At 45.2% G+C, this 24,660-nt stretch overlaps 1 protein-coding gene across 2 annotated transcripts in view; it reads left to right on the top strand.

Annotated features, from left to right (window-relative positions):
• The window catches only part of LOC123760109 (uncharacterized), a 109,382-nt gene extending 90,399 nt beyond the window's left edge, over window positions 1–18,983 (top strand). For both annotated transcript variants that reach the window (XM_045745592.2, XM_069325424.1), the window contains exons 7-8: window positions 1,869–2,153; window positions 16,915–18,983. In XM_045745592.2, coding sequence (XP_045601548.2) covers window positions 1,869–2,153; window positions 16,915–17,096 — 467 coding nt within the window. In that variant the 3' untranslated portion in view covers window positions 17,097–18,983. The remainder of the gene's footprint in view (window positions 1–1,868; window positions 2,154–16,914) is intronic.
• Window positions 18,984–24,660: the final 5,677 nt, after the last annotated feature.

Genomic DNA, 24,660 nt, shown 5'->3' with positions numbered 1-24,660 from the left:
TCTCCCTTGCCTCCTCATTCCCTTACTAATGGTGTAAATTGTTGATGAGGACCTGCCATACTTCCTTGTGAGATCAATCACACAGACACCACACTCATGCTTTGCTATAATTTCCTTCTTGAAATCCATAATAATTGTGTCTTTCTTCCTCTTGAAAACACTATCTTTAGCAAGCAGCTTCTTTGGAGACATCGTGTGTTACAAATTGTAGTCGCAAAACCACTAAAAACCCAAAGAAAAGCTCAAATAAATCCAGAGGGATGCTTGTCGTGTGAGATACAACAACAACACTGGCGTCGGAGGCGTCCGAGAATTTGCGAGAACCCGCGAGACACTAGGAAGCGCCATGTGGTTTCACTCGTTAATAGAGGCGAGCTCGTCAATAGAGACAAATTTGCTGCGAGTGGCTTGCTCGTTACTGGAAAAACTCGTTAATAGAGCCACTCGTTAATAGAGGTTCCACTGTATATATGACGTGTATATACAGTGTAATAACAGCAAAAGGAGTGTGGGGGAGAAGCCATTTTGGTGATCAGTGTGGCAACATCTGCCTGATTTTATCATGTTAGTAGGGGGTGGCCACTATGCTCTTTGGGCATTATACCTGCTTAATTGAACAGTTATGGTGAACAAAACGTGTAGATATTTATATATAACATCTGTATATAGGGTAATAACACCACAAACAGTATTGTTGGGGTTGAAATTTTAGTGTCTGACCTTGAATGTGTGAGGGAGGCAGCCGCCACCTGACTGTGTGTAGCGACGTCTCTTAGTGCCTAAACTAACTACAGTATATCAACTTAGTTGTAGAGTTGTGGTGAACAAAACATGTAAATACTTATATATAACGTCTGTATATAGTGAATAAAAGCAAAAAAGTATTGTGGGAGGAGAATGTGGGCGAGTCAGGCGAGTTGAGGGAGGAAGTAACAGCCAGTGGCGGGCTGCCACTGGCTGCCACTGCCACTCAGCATGCCAGCTTAGTGGTTCGTTATGGTGAACACGAATGTAGATACTGTACTTATATATAATGTCTATAATAGTGAATAAAAGCAAAAACAATATGGTGGGCGGAAAATGTGGGCGAGTGAGGTGTTGAGGGAGTGAGTGGCAGCGAGTGGCTGGCTGGTGTGTGGCGGTCACTCCTCGTTGCTTTTTGACTCATAATAGCAACTTAGTGGTTCGTTATGGTGACCAAAACATGCAGATACTTATATATAACCTGTATATATAGTGTAATAACAGCAAAACTATTTGTTTATTTTTTATGAACATAATAATTGAATCACTAATATGCACATCATACTTTTGAGTATAGCGATGATTCACCCCTTTTATTATATAAATCTAACACACTAAACACTATTGAATAATATTACTGCAAAAAACTAAGAAAAAAATCAATCGAAGACATTGAAATAATTAGGAAATAATATCTTTGTGTCAACTCCCGCCTGACAGCTCAGGTGGAGCTGACCATCTCTGAGAACTGCTCTGTCAACGCCTACATTTTGCCAGACTCCGTCGGCCTATTGCGGCCAAAATATGTCGCCTACGATTTTCTTTTTCCCTGTGCTCAGCGAACACAAATGAACATTTTTAGAAGATAAAAAAATAAAATTTTAGAAATTTTTTCTTGCGCATGGGGGTGTAAAAGTCCTCAGGATCCTTTAGCAGCTTAAGGGTTAAAAATAATTTAATTAACAAACTAATTAATCTGAGGCACATAATTATTTTTATCTGCCTGAGTTTTTAGCTAAGTGCTTCTTGGTTGGCTGACCATGACTTTGTATTTATCTCTGCTATTTAACAAAGCTTTTTTATATGCTATATTATACAAAAATTGTGTTTTCATTTTGTTGTAGGTGGTGTTCCTCTTGCTACCTTAAACCTTCAAGTGGGTGTTGCTCCGGGCCAGACAATCCCAGATGCCTGGCACCATCAGATGATCTTTGGCGTTGGCCCGCAAGGAGTTTATTTAACTAACCCACTGGAGTGCGTTTCCGATTGTCTGCTCGGAGATCAGCTGTGTACGGACTCTGTGCTCTTAGTACGAAGAGCAGATGTGGTGAGCAGATGGGGCCAAGGAGACAGACTCATCAGATTGACACGGCATCCCGATACAAGATGGCGGGATATGAATGTCCTTGGTATAGTACCTGCTCTTGAAAGCTGTCAATTATTATTTTGGATCTTTAAAAAGACAGATTTCCTTAATGAATGCTTGATTTATTAACATTATTTTTCTTGTACAGTATATGATAGTATATTTGTATATGATAGTGTATGGAAAGCTTTACACTTGTGTATGAGATGGCCAAGATATTATGTGGTGGTTAAGCTTTCCCATGATTTTAATGATTAGGGAGATGTCTTATAATCTTGTTCTTCTTTCATTGGGTTCATTCTTGCTTCTTAAAAATTATATTCTGTAAGTGCACCTTTTGGCGCATCACCAAACTCTATCCAATAACAATTATCTGCCAGAGACTGGTACTAAAGGAGTTGAACCTCATGTCCCTGAAAAACAGAAGAGTAAGGGGAGGCATGATAACCACCTACAAAATTCTCGGGAATTGACAGGGTGGACAAAGACAAACTCTTCAGCGCGGGTGGGACACGAACAAGGGGACACAGGTGGAAACTTAGTACCCAGATGAGCCAGAGACGTTAGAAAGAATTTTTTTGGTGTCAGAGTAGTTAATAAATGGAATGCACTAGGAAGTGATGTGGAGGAGGCTGACTCCATACACAGTTTCAAATGTAGATATGATAGAGCCCAGTAGGCTCAGGAATCTGTGCACCACTTAATTGACAGTTGAGAGGCGGGTTCAAAGAGACAAAGCTCAACCCCCGCAAGCACAATTAGGTGAGTACTAGAATCTGGTGCAATCATTTGAAGGAAGGTGACAGTGGCTGGTGGCTGAGCGGACAGAACACTGGACGCGTGATCCTGTGGTCCCGGGTTTGATCCTGGGCGCCAGAGAGAAACGATGGGCAGAGTTTCTTTCACCCTGATGCCCCTGTTACCTAGCAGTAAATAGGTACCTGGGAGTTAGTCAGCTGTCACAGGCTGCTTCCTGGGGGTGGAAGCCTGGTCGAGGACCGGGCCGCGGGGACACTAAAGCCCCGAAATCATCTCAAGGTAACTTCCAAGAAGGTAAGGAGAGTGCAGAGATCTTGGACCACTGCAGTAACCAAAAGATGACCAGGAAAGTAGAGCACATCAAAACAGATAACTGCTTGGATCATACTAGCAACACTGACCCTAACTATGTAAATAGTCATTATCTGGGTTGAAGCCCTGGTTTGCCACACTCAATCACCACAAGATGGCAACCCCAGCCACCGAAGGCCCCTAATAACCCACCCCATCATTCATGTGTCTGGTCCAGTTCATCTTTCCAAATAAGTATTGACCTTCCCTTGGACTTTGTCCTGCATTGGGCCTGTTTCTGGGAAGAGCCCATTGTAACTTCCTGAAGCTATACAATAAGATGGTTCCCATGTGCTTGGTTTCATCAGGTGTGTGTGGAGCTCTACGGGGGACTAGAGCCAGAGCCTAGCCCCCCCCCCCCCCACTCTCACAGAGGCACTGAGAGCGGTGACATTTTGCCACCTCACCGAGGAAGGAAACCAGAAAGTCGGTGAATCAAAACGACCCACTGGAAGTTTGTTGACCATTGCTGACAAGGATGACAATTTATTTGAGGTGGGCATTGATGACTGATCCAATGTACTTAGTGGCAGCCGGGAAAAAGTATACAATTTCAGTTGGGCGGTGGATTGTTGCCTCTCTACTTTTTCCTATTGTGGCTGTCTATGGTATAATGGTAGAGCTTCTGCCTCACACTCACAGGGTCAGTGGTTTGAGTCTCCTCATGCCAAAGTGAATGAAACCACTGCATGGTTTAAAAGAATGAAGCCTCAATTCCCCCCTAACGAACTCCCCCAACTATGTAAACAAACAATTGAATTCTCTCCAAAGTAGAGTGACGTTCGCCTCACCTCCCCCACTCATTTGGGGGGAGGGGAGGAAGTGGCTCACTGTCTGCAAGTGTCCGAGCCGTCACTTCTGTCGCTGATGTGATGGTTCCCGAGTAGCCTTTCTTCCAAGTAGGCTCCTCTGTTCAACTAAGTAGTTTGGGGATTGCCTATTGTGACTTTAGGAGTGCTTGGAGTTGCATTTGCTCAGTGTTATCTTTCATGTGTGCTCCCTAGAGCTGGCCCTTGCATTGCCAGTTTCCTTTCCTGGAGTGTTCAGGAGTCGCTCCCACAGAGGTCCTCCTTGATTGTGGTGGTCCTTGCCCAGGGTGAGTCAGGGGTCTTGTGGCTTCTCTGTCTTGATCCTGGTCGGGTACATTGGTGGTTCGCTGGCTTCCCTTCAGTGCAATAAGGGTGGCCCTCACAGCCGTGTGACCCAGGCTGTGTCGGCTTACTTTTAGATCCGGCGTATTGTCCGCAGTACTTGTCCTGCTTGGTTTATCCTTCAGGCCCTGGAAATGCCCTGCGGGTTTGGTGGCTCCTATGCATATCCCCACGAACCTGCTCTCGCCTTGTTTGAGTTTAAGGGTTGCTCGTCATCTGTGCCACACGACAATACTCGTGTGGGAAGTTGTGGATCAGTTAGAGTAGTGGACTATATAAATTGTAAATTATACAATTTAGTATAATTTATAGTCAAAAATAAACTTTGCTTAGTTGTTTAATTTTAATTATAGTCATTGAACTTATCCCATTCAGTGGTTATTCTATAAGTTAAATGACAAGTTCAAGGTCTAGTACTCTGGTCACTGTTCAGATAACCAAGCACCCTGCGTGAAGAGATAATTACACAGGACAACACTTCAGTGGAGCTCGGCAACACTTGTCACACGAGCCTAGACTGGAGTACAGTATTAATTTGTTGAGTAACGTACAGTCCTTGCAAGCCAGTCGTTTAACTGTAGTGTTTTTATTGTTGTGCTGGCTATGGCTATGCTGGCCATATGCTATATTGGCTTAGTGTATTTATCCAATACCTGGGACATAACTGCACCATTACACTTGTGCAATGAGATTCTTTGTTCAGTTTTCACCAAGAACGTGCTTCAGCCATTGAGCATTGTCATGTTCATCAGGTGGTAAACACCAGTACTGAAAGTAATGAAATGGCTTTTTCAGGATGAGCTCCAGTGGTTCTTTGAAGCTATCTTGCTGAGATGGCTCTCAACTACTAAGTCACATCAGCCACAGAGTTGTTATTGGCTTACCATGGACCGGAGCCAAAACCTGGGCCCCTCACAGAGGCATAGAGAGCAGTTGATGCTCCATCACTCCACCGAGAGAGCATCCAGAACATCAGCAAACCAATACAGATCACTACTGGATTAAAAAAACTGAAGCCTCAAAGCTGCCAAGCGAACTCCCCAAACACTGTAAACAAATGATTGAATCTCTTGCAAATAGCATGTGCTAGTTAACACTATAATAATATAATAGCACTTGAGATCTGCAATTAGGATGATAAACTAATGATCATAAGTGCATATAGTCCACCACCATGCAACACATGGTCAAAGGAGGAGCTGGATAATAAACGTGAGGGTCTTATAACAATAATGAGAGAGATTATAGCGAGAGCTGATAAAGATCGATCACGACTGTTGGTAGTCGGCGATTTCAACTTGAAATCCATAGACTGAGAGGCATATGAAGCTAGAAAAGAGGATTTTTGGACTTGTAGATTCGTAAACCTCATCCTGGAAACATTCATGTTTTAACATTTTAAACAAGCTACGAGGATGAGGGAAGGGGACGTTCCCTCCATGCTGGATTTGATATTTACCAGGAAAGAGGAAAAGATATTTGACATTCAGTACCTTCCTCCCTTGGGTAAAAGTGACCATGTCTTTTTGGGAATAAAATATGCAATGTGTTATAATCTGGTAGAAAATGAGGTTGAAGCAGTTGAAAAGCCTGATTTCAGGTAAGGTCATTATGGGGAACTCAGACATTTCTTTAAGGAATTTGACTGGAAAGACTTGCTGTTAGGACATGAAGTAAATGAGATGTATGTCAAGTTTTGTGACATATATGATAAAGGTACAACAAAATTTATACCAAAGCAGAGATATAGAACTAGGAAACAGGATTAGTTCAACAGAAATTGCGAGAGGGCCAGAGACCAAAAGACACAAAAATGGAATCAATATATATAGAAGAGGCCAAACCCCCAAATATTTCAGCGATTCAAAGCTGCAAAAAACAACTACACGGCAGTTAGGAGAGAGGCAGAAAGAAATTTTGAAAAAAGGAATAGCGGACAAATGTAAAACAGAACCGGGCCTATTCTACAAATTCATAAACAACAAATTGCAGGTAAAGGATAATATTCAGAGGTTGAAAATGGGAAATAGATTCACAGAAAATGAAAAGGAAATGTGTGAAAAATTAAACGAAAAGTTCCGAAGTGTGTTTGTACAAAATGAAATCTTCAGGAAACCAGACACAATAAGAATTCCATAGAACAACAGAGCACATAGAGGTGTCTAGAGAAAGTGAAACAAATGCTTCTGGAGCTAAGTAAGAACAAAGCAGTTGGTCCAAATAGAGTTTCACCATGGGTTCTGAGAGAGTGTTCACTTGAGCTCAGCATTCCACTTCAACTGATGTATCAGGCATTCCAGTGTACAGGAGTCGTAGCTGTTGTGTGGTAAAAGGCTAACATAGTTCCAATCTACAAAAGTGACAGCAGGGAAGACCCCCTCAATTATAGACCTGTATCATTGACAAGTGTAATAGTCAAAATATTGGAAAAAATAATCAAAACTAAATGGGTAGAACACCTGGAGAGAAATGATATAATATCAGACAGACAGTATGGTTTTTGATCTGGAAGATCCTGTGTATCGAATTTACTCAGTTTCTATGATCGAACCACAGAGATTTTACAGGAAAGAGATGGTTGGGTTGACTGCATCTATCTGGACCTAAAAAAAGCTTTCGACAGAGTTCCACATAGAGGTTGTTCTGGAAACTGGAAAATATTGGAGGGGTGACAAGTAAGCTTCTAACATGGATGAAAAATTTTCTGACTGATAGAAAAATGAGGGCAGTGATCAGAGGCACTGTATCGGACTGGAGAAATGTCACAAGTGGAGTACCATAGGGTTCAGTTCTTGCACCAGTGATGTTTATTGTCTACATAAATGATCTACCAGTTGGTATACAGAATTATATGAACATGTTTGCTGATGATGCTAAGATAAAAGGAAGGATAAGAAACTTAGATGATTGTCATGCCCTTCAAGATGACCTGGACAAAATAAGTATATGGAGCACCACTTGGCAAATGGAATTTAATGTTAATAAATGCCATGTTATGAAATGTGGAATAGGAGAACATAGACCTCACACAACCTATAAATTAACACTTTGGCGCTTTCCAGCAGACCTGCGTCGGCACCAATATTATTAAACACACCGCACTCGTGCCCCTCGCGGGAGTCACGAGTAAAAATATTTGTATAAAATCCATTTATTATCCGATCAACTTGGGAATAGTTTACAAATGTTTGCCATGAAATTTACGTTTTCTCTAATAGCCGAACAGCCTATAAAAGAAAACGGCGTGGCAGTGAATCATTGTGGTAAAACAATTGTATTATTGACACGATGAGTGTAATCGACGTAGTTTTTATATATGTTGCCGGTCGAACGCATCCTTATGTGACCTTTAATACTTATGTTTTTATAGAACATTCTATTGCGAGCACATTGGTACAAAAATGAAATACATACATCGACAAATAATGTCAGGACAGTGAATTGAATATACACTTTTCAAAGCGAGTTTCGCCGATATGCCGCCGCGGGTAACACTTCGGCCACTTCCCACACTGTTTTGGGTGGGCTACGACATTGAATCTATATTTATATGCATATGTCCGTGTAGAGAATTTTATTGCGATTCCAATGATACCACAATTAGCGATGTAGGACAACTGTAGGCTTCGCAACCATTAAGAGAGTGGAAACATTTTGTTGCTGTTTGGCGCTCTCGGCTAGTGATCTGAATAGTTTTTTATTTGGTGTTGATAATCCTTATGGTTTGGCGGCATTTTATAGATATGTTCTTATAGACAATTTTATTGCGAACACAGTGATACCAAATATAAATACGTGCGCCTTCAATTATTATCAGGACAGTCAAAAGAGTGTACACTTTTTCGGTCTTACTGCGTAGGCGCGCGAAGCGCCGAAAGCATCTAGGGTATGCTTTTTTTTTGAACGCCGAGAGCGCGAAAGTGTTAAGTGAGAAATCTTTAAAGAATTCTGATAAAGAAAGAGATCTAGGGGTGGTTCTAAATAGAAAACTATCACCTGAGGACCACATAAAGAACGTTGTGCGAGGAGCCTATGCCACGCTTTCTAAATTCAGAATTGCTCTTAAATACATGGATAGCGAAATACTAAAGAAATTGTTTTGACTTTTGTTAGGCCAAAGCCATAATATGCAGCGGTTGTGTGGTGCCCATATCTTAAGAAGCACATCAACAAACTGGAAAAGGTGCAAAGTCATGCTACTAAGTGGCTCCCAGAACTGAAGGGCAAGAGCTACGAGGATAGGTTAGAGGCATTAAATATGCAAAAACTAGAAGACAAGAAAAATAGGTGATATGATCACTACGTACAAAATACTGTAGTAACAGGAATTTATAAAATCGACAGGGAAGATTTCCAGAGACCTGGAACTTCAAGAACAAGAGGTCATATATTTAAACTGATTAAACAAAGATGCCGAAGAAATATATGAAAATTCACTTTCGCAAACAGAGTGGTAGACGGTTGGAACAAGTTAAGTGAGAAGGTGGTGGAGGCCAAAACCATCAGTAGTTTCAAAGCGTTATATAACAAGAGTGCTGGGTAGAAGGGACACCACGAACGTAGCTCTCATCCTGTAACTACACTTAGGTAATTACACACACACACACACACAGTTGATTGACGGTTGAGAGGCGGGACCAAAGAGCCAGTGCTCAACCCCTGCAAGCACAACTCGGTAAGTACACATGCACACACGCGAGTGCATTACAGCCCCATTCATGTGCCTGGTAAGTCGACTATGGGCTCACCATAGCCTGTGTTACTTGGAGCTTTTTGTTCTGAGTAGCTGAATCTACAACAACAACAACAACAACAACAACATGGGGAAAGTGGGTATGCTGCCGTACATTTTAATTTAGTTAGTACTGTAGATGATGAGACTCCAAACTGCCACTGGCACACGGGGCTCACATCCTGTTCCTCAAGACTCCGTAAACAGATGCCATCTTGAAAAAAAAATTTGCTTCACTACTGACTGTGAGAACATCAGTACTGCCAGAGCAATTAAGGCTGGTGCATGCAGCTGCAGCTCACAGCACCATGCATGCAGCTGCAGCTCTCAGCACCGTGCATGCAGCTGCAGCTCTCAGCACTGTGCATGCAGCTGCAGCTCACAGCACTGTGTATGCAGCTGCAGCTCACAGCACCGTGCATGCAGCTGCAGCTCACAGCACCGTGCATGCAGCTGCAGCTCACAGCACCATGCATAAATTTTTTGCACTCGAGAACACGCACAAAAATTCTTAAAACACTTTTCATAAAGATTAATAAAATGTACATAAATAAGTTATGAAGTACATATTCATATTATACCAATATTAAAATTATTCTAAATTTCTACACAAGTTAAAGTAAAAAAAAAATAAGCTACACAATTTTTATATCAGGTTACATCTACAGGCTATCCACTTTTATTAGGCTTTCGATCAGGCTGCTCAATATGTAAGGTGCTCTCGGACAGGCTACCCAATTGTATCACGGGGGGTGTGTTACTGATGTTATCAGCCGTGATACGTTTGTGTTGTCATAGAGAGCTAGTGAGAGTTTGGCAGCTCACAGCACCGTGCATGCAGCTGCAGCTCACAGCACCGTGCATGCAGCAGCAGCTCACAGCACCGTGCATACAGCTCACAGCACTGTGCATACAGCTCACAGCACCGTGCATGCAGCTGCAGCTCACAGCACCGTGCATGCAGCTGCAACTCACAGCACCGTGCATGCAGCTGCAGCTCACAGCACAGTGCATGCAGCTGCAGCTCACAGCACTGTGCATGCAGCTGCAGCTCACAGCACCGTGCATGCAGCTGCAGCTCACAGCACCATTCATGCAGCTGCAGCTCACAGCACCGTGCATGCAGCTGCAGCTCACAGCACTGTGCATACAGCTGCAGCTCACAGCACCGTGTATGCAGCTGCAGCTCACAGCACAGCTGAACAAGATAGGGGGGCCACAGCACAGTGCTACTTAATAATGATGAATTAAATAAGTAGCTTCAATTATTTTTCAAAGAGTGTCATAGATGCACATGAAAAAAATGCATCATAGATACACATGGAAAATACTGAAGGGCCAGGTCCCAAATCTACACAGTAAAATAACAACATACTGGAGTGAACGATATGGAAGAAAATGCAAAATTGAACCAGTGAAGAGCAGAGGTGCCATAGGCACAATCAGAGAACACTGTATAAGCATCAGAGGTCCGCAGTTGTTCAACGTCGTCCTAGCGACTATAAGAAATATTGCCGGAACAACCGTGGACATCTTCAAGAGAAAACTGGACTGTTTTCTAAGAGAAGTTCCGGATCAGCCGGGCTGTGGTGGGTATGTGGGCCTCCGGGCCGCTCTAAGCAACAGCCTGGTGGACCAAACTCTCACATGTCAAGCCTGGCCTCAGGCCGGGCTTGGAGAGTGGAAGAACTCCCAGAACCCCATCAAGCAGCAGATGATCATGGCTAATAAAACTATGTACAAGGAGGCCTGGTCAAACTGGGCTGCGAGGAACTAGACCCCCGGAATCACCGCAAAGGAAGGTTCAGATATCAGTGAACACATTACTAGTTATGATGATCACAGCAGGAGCCAGACGTTACGGCACACAGCTGAGTTTTGTGAATCTACGCATCATACAACGTGACCTTATGTTCCTTTATAAAATAATCTTACTGAAAATTATTCATATTCGTGATTTAGTGGCAGGATTTTGATATGTTTATATATAGCGTTATCGTGTATTATACAATAGCGATGTATGTATATTTTTGGGTATTTTCCTACTCCAGATAAAGTCAGTTGGTTATAGCATGTAGCTCAATACTGTGCTAATATTTCATTACCCTACACACCAGAATTACTTTGGGGTTCAATATGGTTTATGAAAATATAGGGCATATGCCAATTCCTCTTTGGAATTGGCATGTGCTTTTTCCACCTCTCCTTTTTCTCCATTGTTGTGTCCATAGGAGGTTGTGGAACGGTTCTTCTGTTCTGTGGCTACTGCAGGGCTTGGACAGCATCTTCAGTTAGTCAGGGTGGGCCAATTTCTGAGCCATATGCGCCTCCTTTGGCCAGTTCTTCTTCGTCCGGTTGGGAGTTGTGCTCACGCCTGTCATGTCTGGTTCGAGTACTTTGCACCGACCCTTTCTTTGTTCACCCCTTTGGCGGGGCAGTGTGGGTGAGGCTCGTGCGGTTTGCCAATGCCTGGTCCCGTGACTTTGTGTAGCCCGTGGTGAAGTTGGTCAGTCCCTCTTCCTTTGAGGATTCTGGTCTTTCCAGACAGTACAATTTCCAGTCAAGAATGTAGCACTCGGTGTAGGCAGTTCTAATCGTCTCCAAGACGCTATAGCTTCGACACAGAACAGACAGCAGACTAGGACCGCATCCAGCTACAACACTCTCCCACATAGAGCTCCGCGACTCTGGCCTCACTCAGCTCTCTGCTCTGCTCCAAGCTCCGTCTCAACGTCTACGAGACTGCTGTGTCCAGAATTACTAAATAAATATGAAACTCACTAAACACTATGTATCTAATCTACCCAAAAAGTAACATAATCGTACGTTACATTGGTAACGTACTGCAGGGCTTGTCTGGTCTTTCCAGACTTTCCAGTATTATGTCTGGTCTTTCCAGACAGAATCCTTGTCTTTGTTGGGTCATCCTTGAGTGAGTGTCTTCAGGTGTGGTCGAAACAACCCCTTATCTTCAGTGAGTTCCCACCTGTTTCCAGTCCAAAAAAGGGATTCTCCAGATCTCTGGTTCATCCTTGACCAGTCTGGGTTGAACCGGTTCATTCCTTGCTCCTCCTTTCGGATAAACAAGTTGTCCCAGGTCTGTTTCATTCTTGAGGCACATGCATCGATGATTTCCCTGGGACCTCCAGGATGCGTACTAGCACGTCCCGGTATATCCCAGGTTCAGGGATTGGTTAGGCTTTATTGTGGAGCGACAGCCTTATGGTTTTTGGGTCATCCTGTTTAGGCTCTATTTGGCTCTTTGCATTTTTACAAGCTTGGCCCGGGTTGTTGTGATCCATCTTCATTTTCTTGGTGTTCAGGTTCTGGCCTGCCTCGATGTTTGGCTGGTGTGGGCTCCCAGCTAGTCTGCTTGTCTGACGCCAGGGATCTGGTTCTTTCTCAGCTCGCCAGGTTCGGGTTTCTGGTGAACTGGTGGAAGTTCCATTTGGTTCCATCTCAGGTTCAGACTTGGCTGGGCCTTGTTTGGGGACTCGTGATCGGCTTCGCGGTTCCTACCTTATGGCGGCCTTGACCCATCTGCAGCACCACTGTCTGTTAGTGTTGAGTGGATGTCTGGTGACTCAGCAGTTGCTTGAGCATGTGTGTGGATGCCTCAACTTTTCCCCTCCTTGTATTTTTCCTTGGGCAGGATTTGGCTTCAGAGGCTGTTTTGGTTTCACCAGATCTAGGTCTTCTGCTGCGACCTCTGGGTGCAAACTCCGGAAACCCATCGCCAGCTTCCATGTTCGAGTTTTTTTGGGGTTCAGTTCCCTGACCCCTTCCTCAGCCCTCACTCGACATCTCAGATGCCTCTGACCTCAGTTAGTGCTTTATGACCAGTGTTCATCAGGGTGGTCGGAAGCCATGGTCTCCTTGCCTTCGTCGGGCCAATAGTACTGTGTGGGAGATTGTGGCAGTGTGGCAGGCACTGCGTAGGGTTCAGGTCCAACCGGATGTAGTGGCCCAACTCCATTCAGACTGTCTCCCTGTGGTTCTTTGTCTCTGAGATCTCTGTGTCTCTGTAGTCATGAAGACTACACTACATATAGTTTGTCTTCTGGTTTCTCAGGGTTTGGCTCTCCAGGCCATTCACATTCAGGGAATGTCCAACATCTTGGCTGAGACTTTCTCGGTTCCATCCTATCTCCACAGAATAGACCGTCAGTGCCAACTCCTTCCTTTGGCTTTGTCGGACATTCCGGTGCCCGGACATGGACCTTAGTGTCAGCTTGGTTACAGAGCCTTCCTGTTTAAGCGGCGCCACTTCCCGACTGCGAGGCTCTTGTGGTGTATGCCTTTTGGCTGGAATGACCAATTTGGGGGTTTCTGTACCTCTGTTTTTCCCGACCCAGCTCTTGCCCTGAGTCCTGGCAAAATTGGAGTCCTACAAGGGGGAGGGTGGTTCTTCTGGCTTTCTGGTGTCTAGTCCGGCCTTGGTTTCAGGCACAGCTTGCTTGATATCTGAATCCGGCTGGTTTCCTGCAGCTACCCCTCTGAAAATTGGCCTGGTGACATACCTTGCTGGTTCTGCCTTCTCCAATCTTCGCATCTGAAGTTTCGGATGCATGTTTATCACCATCTCTATAGTGATGGTTTGTTGGTGTCCCACCTGTGGTCCTCTTGGCGACAGTATGAAGTCTTATAGTGTGATTTCCATCAATCCATCTCATTGTTCCTCTTCAGTGTTGGTTTTGTTTGTCATGTCTTTTCTTTCTTGGCTTTTTCTGGATTGGCATCTTATGCCGAATATTCTCACCTCATATCATACGGCGCTGGTGGGGCCACCGCAGCTTGCTTTCAAGGTCGATACTTCTTCGAACCCATTTCGTTGGCTTCCTCAGGCACTGTTTCACCTGTGGCCTGCTCATGAGTTACCTGAGCCTGCTTGGTCTTTGAACAGTGTTCTTTTCTTTCTTCTGCTCATTTTACTGTCCCCCTTTTGGTCTGTGATTGCTCTCGGGCTCTGGATTTTTGCTCTCTACAAAAAAATAGGGCTCTCTTTTTGCTCTCTCTTCTATTTGTCATGTGGGTGCAATTCATGGTCTCCTTTGGTGCCGGGGTTTTTGTTCTTTTGGCCCTGATGTTCGTTTTGTTTACAGCAGGATCCTTCTTTTCTGGTGAAGAATGAGTCAGTTTGCTTCTGAAGGAGTCCTTTAACCCTTACACTGCTCAGGGGTCATATGGACATTTACACCCCTGTGCGCAAGAAAAAAAAAAATTCAAAAATTTTTTTTCGTCTTCTAAACATGTTAATTTGTGTCCCCTGAGCACGGAAAAAATAAAAAAAAAATCGTAGGTGACATATTTTGGGCGCAATTGAACGAGGAAGTCTGGCAAAAAGTGGGCGTTGACAGAGCGATCGTCAGACCCGGTCAGCGTCACCCGCGTTGACAGATGGGAGTTGCCACAAAGATATTATTACCTAATTGTTTCAATGTCTCCGATTGATTTTTTCTTAGTTTTTTTGCAGTAATATTATTCAATAGTGTGTATTGTAATATATTTATATAATAAAAGTGGTTAATAATCGCTATACTCAAAATAGTATATTTTGTAAGTAATATGGTACTACTAAGTAATATGGTAGTACTAATAAATAGTAATATGTGCATATTAGTGATTCAATTATTATGTTTATAAAACAATAAACAAATAGTTTTGCTGCTATTACACTCTATACACAGGTTATATATAAGTATTGGCATGTTTTGGTCACCATACCGAACCACTAAGTTGGTATTGAGAGTCGAAAAGCAACGAGGAGTTAACGCCACACACCAGCCAGCCACTCGCTGCCACTCCCTCAACACACGCACTAAACTTTCTCCCCCAACAATACCAGTTGTGGTGTTATTACACTATATACAGACGTTATATATAAGTATGTGTATATTTTGTTCACCACAACTGTACAGCTAAGCTGATATAGTTAGTTCAGGCACTAAGAGTCGTCGCTATACACAGATGGCGGCTGGCGGCTCCCTTACTCTTTCAAAGTCACACGCACTAAACTTTCTCCCCCAACAATACCTTTTGCAGTGTTATTACCCTATATACACATATTATATATAAATATCTACATGTTTTATGCACCGTAACTGTACACCTAAGCTTGTAGTGCGCCCAAAGAGCATAGTGGCCACCCTCTAAACAGCTAGACAAATCGTGCAGACGACGTCACCTCCGTCACCCATATGGCTCCTCCCAGCATAATCCTTTTGCTGTTATTACACTAATACACACATTATATATAAGTATCTACATTTGTGTTCACCATAGAGAACCACTGACCTGGTATGGTGAACGCAAACAATAACAGGTGCCCACACCGTGGGCACAAGGGCCGTGACGAGGATTAAGGCAGTGTCTGGGATGCTCCCGGACGCAGGTTCGAATCTTCGTCACGGCCCTTGTGGATTTTTGGCTGGGAAGACGGGACTCCACGAGCGTAGCTCTCATCCTGTAACTACACTTAGGTAATTACACAGTCAGTAAACGATGCTGTCTCCCTCCGTCTCTCAGCATCACTCCTCACACAGCGCTAATTATTACAACAATCCTGCTATTATCACAACCCTGGTTATTTATATCACAGTCATTGGTCATCTGTAATATTGTCATCGCTAAATAATAACAATTATATATTTATTTTGACATTTTTCGGCGATGCTGTGGTCACAAGCTGAACATCAATGCTGTTCGCTCATGCTGCGTGCGCCGGCCTTGGTTGCTCCAACAGTACTGTGCCTCTCACACCTGAGAATATTGCCCACGATTTTTTTTTAAAATGGCATCTGTTTACAAGAGCCCTGAGGAAGCTACTGTGAACCCCGTGTAGCCGCGGGCCATTTGAATCAGGCCTGGCACCCTATGGCGTATATATACGCCATGCGCACCATGGGACATGTTACTCAGGGCGTATATATACGCCATGCGCAGTTTAAGGGTTAATGGTGGATACTTGGTTGGTTCAGCTGGGGGTGTATCATGTTCTTCGCCCAGTGGCAGCTCTTCGCCTCTACTGTACCTTCATGCCATAGCTTTGCTTCAGTGGACTCTTGGTTGCTCTGGTTTCCCTAGTTCCCTGTTCCAGGGCTCATGTTTCTCAAGGTGTCTGCAGTGTTGAGGCTGAGGCTTAACCATGCCTTTCATAAGTTGGCCGCCCTCTCGGCTTTGTTGATATGTTTCGGTCGATATTCGGGCACAGGATTTGGCAGTCAGGTCTCATGCCTGATACTGGCCCTAGTTGGCCTCGTGTAGCCTCGGGTCAAGACCCATGGATTCTTTGTTATGGTACCTGTGGTGCTGGCCATCTGGACCATTTTACCAGCTCGTGGCCCCCTCCCTCTTTGGTGGTGTTGGTCCACTGCCCCTGCTTCAAATTCATTAGTCTTGGGTCAGATGTCCTCCCTGCAGCTCTGTTTGGTTATCACAGCTCGGTTGAACTTTGGAGTGGTTGAGTTAACCTCTTGTCTTTGCTGGAAGTCCCAGTTTTTTAAGGTCTCAAGAAGGAATTGAACCTAATGGTTCATACCCTTCTGGGCCGGACCACCATTCTTAACATGCACCATGATTAAACCTTAATCTAACCTAAGACCCTGTTCTGCCACTTGACTCTAGATGTGGTCGGGTGGCAGGGTGGTGCCTTCGTATAGGGAATGTCCCTATAGTCTTTTAATAGTATGGGAAGATAATAGCGATGAGTGATAGTGTATATTTAATTTGCATTGTGTGGTTTTAGAAATACATTTTTTATTTTAAAATTTTAATTAAATATTGCAATTATAATGTTTAATTTGTTATTGTAGGTCAGGTGGTTGGAGTATTAAAGGAGCAGGCAGCTCCACCGGTGGTTCAAGGGCGAAGACATTTGACATCCCATGTGGCCATCCCAGCTGCTTACCAGTCCGGAGTGACTATCTTCATGCGGGCAGACAACCCGCAGCTCCACACACTGATGCAAGCACAAGAATTACCCTTGTTGGAATGATAGCATGTTGCATAGGGAGCCAATTGTTACAGAATGAAACCTCATCTCCACAGAATGTATTTTGATAGCTGAAAATGGTTCTTTAACTATCAGGAGTTGGATTGAAGGAACGCTCTTTGTTGCAGGTTAAAATTCACGCATACTTTTGATAATGCAGAAGAGTGAGCTCTCCTAGGTGCAGTGATGAGCTTATGTGATAGCAAACATTGTTCCTTATAGAATCACCAGGATTGTTTTACATTAACTCATGGCTGGTTCTTGTTTCACACACTTCACATCATTTACTGTTTCCTCTTTATCTTGAAAATATAAATCATTGACATGTCCTCTTTACAGCTAAAATACAACCTTGTATATTTCAGATTATGATATTTTGTAGTAAAGTATTTTATGAAATGCATTTGAGTTAATAATCAAATGTGAAGTAGTGGAGAAGATAAGAGTAGTGTGATGCAGATTGTCAGCAACTTGTCCAGCTCTTGCTAACTTGTAGAGTAAATACACCAAGACTGTGTATAATATTGTCTCCATACAACTCACCCCAGGGACTGTCAGTTGTCTTTATTATTGAGATAGCTTGGACATGTGCACCTCATTATATGTGTTTGTTTTTACTGGGCATGTAGGCTTTCTCCTCGAGCAGTAGTTGAAGTGTTGTGCACCAGCTACGTTAAGATACGGACTGGGAGAAAAGGTGGTGTGTTTGCATTATGTGAAGGAGCCACAGTTGTAACACCATGGCAAGTGGTTGTGACAGCTGTCATGGGTAATTGTCAAGTTTCCATATAAATACCAGTTGTATGATCTAAATATTTCTGTATAGCTTTCTATTTTGACTTTTAATGTACAAAAGATATTTATGTTAGTTTTAATTACTACTGTTGTTTTCATCCTGGTGCAGACCTTGCTACTTTTTTGTTTTTTATCTATGATTACAAAGGTAAAATTTCAAATGAGAATAGTTTCTACTGGAAGAGGCCAGTTGTCATGCATTTAAAGATAATGTAATTGGTGTTCATCTTGCACGTGAACATTTTTGTTCACTGCTCTTTTGAGCTGTCTCTACTTTCATTGTAAATATAACGATGCCAAAATCAAATTTTTATGTACAAGATTTAAGGTATGATTGAGCTTTATTTTTGTTGCCATATCTATTGTTTTAAGTTTAAATGAACGATGCTTCCAGTATCTTGTTGGTATTTATTTCTAGCTTAATATGATAATGAAAGTGTTTGTGATGCAGGTGACGATAAGAGTAGCACACCATTGGTGGCACAACTTGCCGACCTTGAAGGTGTCTGTGGTCTGTACCCTCAACTACAGTGCATGGTGTTATTTTATCCCCTCTTCTCCCTTCCTTCCTCTTCCCCCCCCCCCCTCCCTCTCCCTCCCTTTCCTCCTCTCTCTTCCCCCCACCCTCTCTCCCCTCATAACACAATAAATGGAAAGGCTTCTTTTCATTTCATTAAGATTGTATATTTCTCATTCAAACCTTAATACATTTGAACCTGCCAAAGGTAGTTAAGAATTTCTTTGAAATTTGAGAAACTTTCTTGTTGTTTTACAAGATGGCAAATACGTATATTATTGAGCTGTAGATGTGAAGGCATAGAGCGAGTTGCAGTGGAGTTGTTATGTATGTTAGTATGTGATAGATAAGCTTGGCCTGTTATCCCGGGCCTCACACAGTAACTCATCTGGGACATTGTTGCCCAGTTCAACTGAAAACTTGTGGAAATGGAAATCTTACACGTTGTAGGTTCATTTACCAAAATATTGAATTATTATATTGTTTGATTTGAAATAGAAGTAAACCTGGCTTACTTGCCTTCCCATTATTTGCAATACTACTTATTCACTATGAATAAAGAATATTTATTTTTTAAACTTGCATAATTTGAGATCCCTTAAAGGTAACAAGTTTTCCTCTGACGAGTCCCAACTGGGATCCGCCTTGACAAGAGGGCATACAAGTTTCTAGGTTGTTGAGGAAGACTTCTGCTTCCTTCTCCAGCCTACTATAATGACAGGAATCCTAGGGTGCCCATAGTGGTAGGTCGATCCCCTATTCATGTCAGTACTACCCTGTGGAAGTAAGTAATTATCAAAAGAAGGCACCAAACCGGGAAGGCTATGTAGCACCATCAAATGCGCAGAATAATCAGAGGGCGCTAAATATCGCCAAGGATGCCAATACGAGAACAAAAACGCATAAGGCGAACGATATCAAAAGTATCCGAGTCACCAAGAATTCTATTGAGGGGCAGGTGACCGCGAGGGGCGGTCGGAAAGCAAGACACGCTCGTCCTGGAAGTCAGGACATGCACGACCGTAAGAGGGACAATGCAACTAGGACAATAAGGACCAGGGCGGCGCTCCATCAAGTGACCATGGGTTAAGCGAGTATGGCTAATACGCAACCTCGCCAGAGCTGTTTCCCATCGCCAGTTACGGTGGTAGGAGGACGGCCACGAGGAAACACAACATTTAAGAGTACGTAGTTTATTACCAGTAACAGACAACCAAGAAGCCTGCCAACGGGTAAGAACGGAGGAATGGATAACCGGGTAAAAGTCGGAATACGGAATACCTTTACGAGAGATGGGACAAGAACGGACAGCTTCCTTGGCGGTAGCATCCGCACGCTCATTTAAAGACACACCAATATGGCTGGAAACCCAACAAAACTCAACCGACTTAAATTTACTGTGAACAAGAAACAGCCAATGCTGGATCTCGACAACTACTGGATGAACCGGATTAAAGGACCCGAGAGCCATGAGGGCACTGCGAGAGTCAACAACAACTACAAAGGAAGACTGACAACGAGAAAGCAGGAGACGAAGAGCATAGAGAATAGCATAAAGCTCCGCTGTAAAGATGCTAGTCTCCAGAGGTAAGCGACACATATAAGTGCGATCAGGAAAAACAACAGAGTAGCCAACACCGTCCGCAGACTTAGACCCATCGGTGAAGACAGAAACGGAGCGGGAGTGAGAAGAAAAGTGCTCAAGGAAAAGGCTTTTTAGAACCGTAGGAGGGGTAAAAGCTTTAGTGATACGGGTCAAGGATGTACAAAACCGCGGAAGAGGGACTCTCCACGGGGGCAAAGAAGGAACAACACGAGGAGAAACATTGGAAATACGAACGGAAAGAGAATCCTGTAGGCGAGATAACCGGACAGAAAGAGGGAGGTGGTGAAGAGGAACAGGAACCTCTGGAGGGGTAAAAGTTAAAGCACGACAGAGGCGAGAGGAAGGATGTTGTAAGGACCGCGCAATATAGCGAAGACAGTAGCGATCACGGCGGTCCTGGAGAGACAGGAAGCCAGTGTCAACATACAAGCTAAGGATGGGAGTCGAACGAAAGGCACCAGAACTGAGGCGCAACCCAGTATGGTGCAAAGCATCAAGACGGCGAAGAGTAGAAGGAGAAGCAGACGAGTAAGCAGGGCAACCATAATCGAGCTTAGACAGGACGAGAGAGGAATGTAAAGCAAGGAGAGTGCGCCTATCTGCCCCCCCAAGAAGTATGGGACAAGACCCGAAGGAGGGCAAGGGCCTTAGAGCACTCAACACGGAGGTAAGAGATATGGGGAGACAAAGACAAACGAGTGTCAAGGAATAACCCCAAAAGCTTCGCAGAATCTTTGTACTCAAGGGGATGACCATGAAGTGACAAAGAGGGACGAAGAACGACCCGTTTCCGCGTAAAAGTCATGGCACAAGTCTTAGAAGTAGAGAACTTGAAGCCATGATCGGTGGCCCAAGACGACACGGCATCAATTGCAAGTTGAAGCCGGGGCTGAAGAAGAGGCGAATCATCACCCTGACAGCAAAGGGTAAGATCATCGACATAGAGAGCAGAGAAGACACCTGAAGGAAGAGAGGAAAGAAGACCATTGAGGGCAACCAGAAAAAGAGTAGTGCTCAGAACACTATCCTGGGGCACACCTTCGTATTGCTGAAAAGAGGCAGAGAGAGCGGTACCAAGGCGCACCCGAAAGGAACGACGAGGGAGAAAGAGAGGGAGATGACCACGAAGGCCAAAAGAATGAAGTTGAGATAGATTATGATATCGCCAAGTGGTGTCGTAAGCCTTTTCCAGGTCAAAAAGGACGGCATCAACGGAGGTCTTCACAGCAAAAGCAGTACGAATAGAGACCTCCAAGTTCACCAGGACATCTGTCGTGCTGCGGCACTTGCGGAAACCAAATTGAAAAGGGGAGAGGAGGTGATGGTGTTCCAGGAACCACATCAGACGAACGTTAACCATACGTTCAAAGAGTTTGCAGACACAACTTGTGAGGGCAATAGGGCGAAAGTCCTTAGGGACAGTACCCAGAGACCCCGGTTTGCGAACAGGGAGGACAACGGCATCGAGCCAGTCCTCAGGGACTGACGACGACTCCCAGATCCGATTATACAGACTCAGTAAATACTGAACGTGCACGGAGGGAGATGGCGAAGCATCTCATAATGAATACCATCGGAGCCCGCCGCCGTAGAACTGCAGAGGGCCAGGGCAGAACGAAGTTCAGAGAGAGAGAAGGGATCATTATAGGGAAGCTGAAGACGAGTGCAGAAATCTAAAGGACGAGACTCAAGGACAGGTTTACGAAGAAGGAAAGAGTAGGGAAGATGAAGACCAGAGCTAACAGAAGAAAAGTGGGAACCCAGTACGGAAGCAACCTGCAACGGGTCCACCACAAGAGTATCATGGAGGTGAAGGACCGGTGAAACATCGGGAATGAACTTACCCGCTATCTTGCGGATACGCTTCCAGATCTAGGGCAGAGGAGTTTCGGAAGTAATTGTTGAGACATAAGATGCCCAACATTCACGTTTAGCCATACGGATGGCCCTACGGGCCACCGCACTCGCTTTCCGAAAGAAAAGAAAAGAATCGGTCGTCTGCCTACGGCGGTGCCTCTTCCAGGCTGCACGCTTACAGCAGACAGCCCGAGCACAGTCCGCATTCCACCAGGGAACGCACTTCCGTGGACCCCGAGAGGAAGAGCGAGGAATAGAGCGGAGGCCAGCATCGAAGACAGTGTCATGAAAAAGGAGGAGAGGCAGAAGGGAGAGGTCAGAGAGAGCAGCACTGAGGGTAAATAGGGTCCAGTCCGCCTTAGCAAACTGCCACAGAAAGAGAGGGAAGGGCGAAAAGAGAAAACGGAAACAAGGATGGGGAAATGATCACTGCCATGGTGATCATCAAGAACCTGCCACGTGAAATCTAAGTAAAGAGAAGAAGAGCAGAGAGAAAGATCAAGACAGGAAAGGGTGCGAGTCCGAGAGTCCAAATGAGTGGGCTCACCAGAATTCAGAAGAGACAGGGAAGAAGAGAGGAGAAACGGCTCAAGAAGGCGACCTCAGGTATTCGTCAGAACATCACCCCAAAGAGAATGACGACAATTGAAATCACCCAGCAGGAGCACAGGCTCCGGCAAGGAGTCCAGGAGGTGTTTCAAATCAGGAAGAGAAAGCGGGACACTCGGGGGGGGGGGGAGATAAATGGAACAAACTGTGTACCATTTCCCCACAAAGATACGAGCAGCAGAACAATGGAGAGGCGAAGGAAAAAGTAAAGGAACAAAGGGAACATCAGCGCGAATCAAGAGAGCAGAAGAATTAGGAGCCCCAGCAACGGCTGGGGAGGAGGAGAGAAAGGAATAGCCACGAAAACGACCAGGACGAGCACCAAGCATCGGCTCCTGGAGACAGACACAAAGGGGCGAAAACCGCGAAATCAGAAGTTGGAGTTCGAGGAAATTGGCGTAATAACCTCAAACGTTCCATTGAAGAATAGACATCGACGAGAAGAGAAAGGACAGCAACAGAGAACAAGGAAGAAACAAAGGCGAAAGAGCAACATAGCACGTTAAAGAATATCAGGGTCGGGATCAGGGTTAGGGGGCATGGGTAAACTGAGCAAAGATGGAGGGAAGGAGACGGGAGAACAGACCAGAGGTAGGCGGGCGGGGTCCGGAGGAGGAAGAGGAGGAGACAACGGAGGGGAGCAGTCAAGGACAGCAGCAGGAAGAGGGGGGGTAGGAAGAGGGGAGCGCACCTCAGCAAGGGCAGCAACCGAGAGGGAAGCGGGGGCTAAAGAAACCTCCATAGCAGGAACAGGGGGCGCAACCACCAAAATGGGAGGGGAAGGAGCGAGAGAGGCAGAAGTAGGGGCCGAGGAAGAAAGCGAAACCTTCTTACCCGCCGGAGAGGAGCCAGGCTTACGCTTCTGACTTAAAGAGACAGGTGTCCCAGCATCCACGTACTGGGCAACGGATTCTAGCGTCTCAACAGGAGAAGCTGAACGAGAGCACACATGACGACCGTTTCGAGGGCGATGGACATCAGCCGCACCGACAGGCGGCGGGGAGAGTCAAGAGACGGAGGGGAAGGATGGGAAGGAGGAACGGAGGGAGAAGAGGAAGAAGACACAGGAGACAAGACAGACCAGGTAGAAAGAAGGGGAACCCTAGACAGAGGACCAGGAGGTGGATCCTTCGGGAGAGAACCCAAAGGAACAGAGGAGGGGGCAGTGGGCGTATCAGGGTCCAAGGCCCGGAAACGGTTGTGAGTCTGAGGAAGGTGGGAAGGACGAGGAGAGGAAGAGCGCAACACGCGAGCATAAGAGATATTAGCATAAGGCGGGAGCCGGCGAACCTGGTGTCTCGCCTCAGGAAAAGATAAACGCTCCCGGTGCTTCAAGTTGAGGACGGCTGCCTCAAGCTTGTAGTGGACACACGCACGGGAGAAGGTAGGATGGGCCTCACCGCAGTTGAGGCAACGAGCTTGGGGAGAAGTGCACTCCGACTTAGAGTGACCTTCGCCACCACACAAAGGACAGAGAGACAGTCCCGGAGCAGCGGAGGGCACCATGCCCAAACCTCCAGCACTTGTTACAGAGCCGAGAAGGAATGTACTCCTGGACAGAGCACCTGACACCAGCAAGAATGACAGAGGGTGGAAGGGTCCTACCATCAAAGGTAATCTTCACAACCCGGAGGGGTTGACGGCGACTACCACGAGGGGGACGAGTAAACGTGTCCACCTGGAGAATAGAATGGCCCTGGGCAGCAAAGATATGTCGAATATCGTCGTGGCAGTCGCGCAGATCCCGAACACCGGTCGCAACATGGGGCGGGAGCAGAATAGTGCCAACACTGGCACTCAACTGAGCATTCTTCGAGACCCGAACAGGGGTCTCGCCAAGACAGGATAAGGCAGCCAAGCGGGAAGCAGCATCCTGAGAAGGAGCAGCAACGACACGTGTACTGAGACGAGTGGGGTTGAAAGTAACTCAGGCATCCACGGAATCAACGAGATGTCGATGGAGGGAGAAATCGTCAGGAGGCGCAGAATCAAGAGGGAGGAGATCAAAATATTTGGCCCACGAAGCGGGACCAAACAAGGCTTGATAGGTAGCAGAGCGGGAAGGAATCGAGCGAGGGCGGCCGTGATGAAGACGGCGGTGAGAACCCCCAGAGAGAGAGGGGTTAAAAGGCGCAGTAGTTACAACTAGAGAAGGAGCCGCGCCAGGGGACGAGGTAGTCACC

Source organism: Procambarus clarkii, chromosome 16 (genome assembly GCF_040958095.1).
Source record: "Procambarus clarkii isolate CNS0578487 chromosome 16, FALCON_Pclarkii_2.0, whole genome shotgun sequence".
Classification (NCBI taxonomy): Eukaryota; Metazoa; Arthropoda; class Malacostraca; order Decapoda; family Cambaridae; genus Procambarus; species Procambarus clarkii.
The sequence above is the reverse complement of the archived record's forward strand: the minus strand, read 5'-3'. Positions and strand labels throughout refer to the sequence as shown.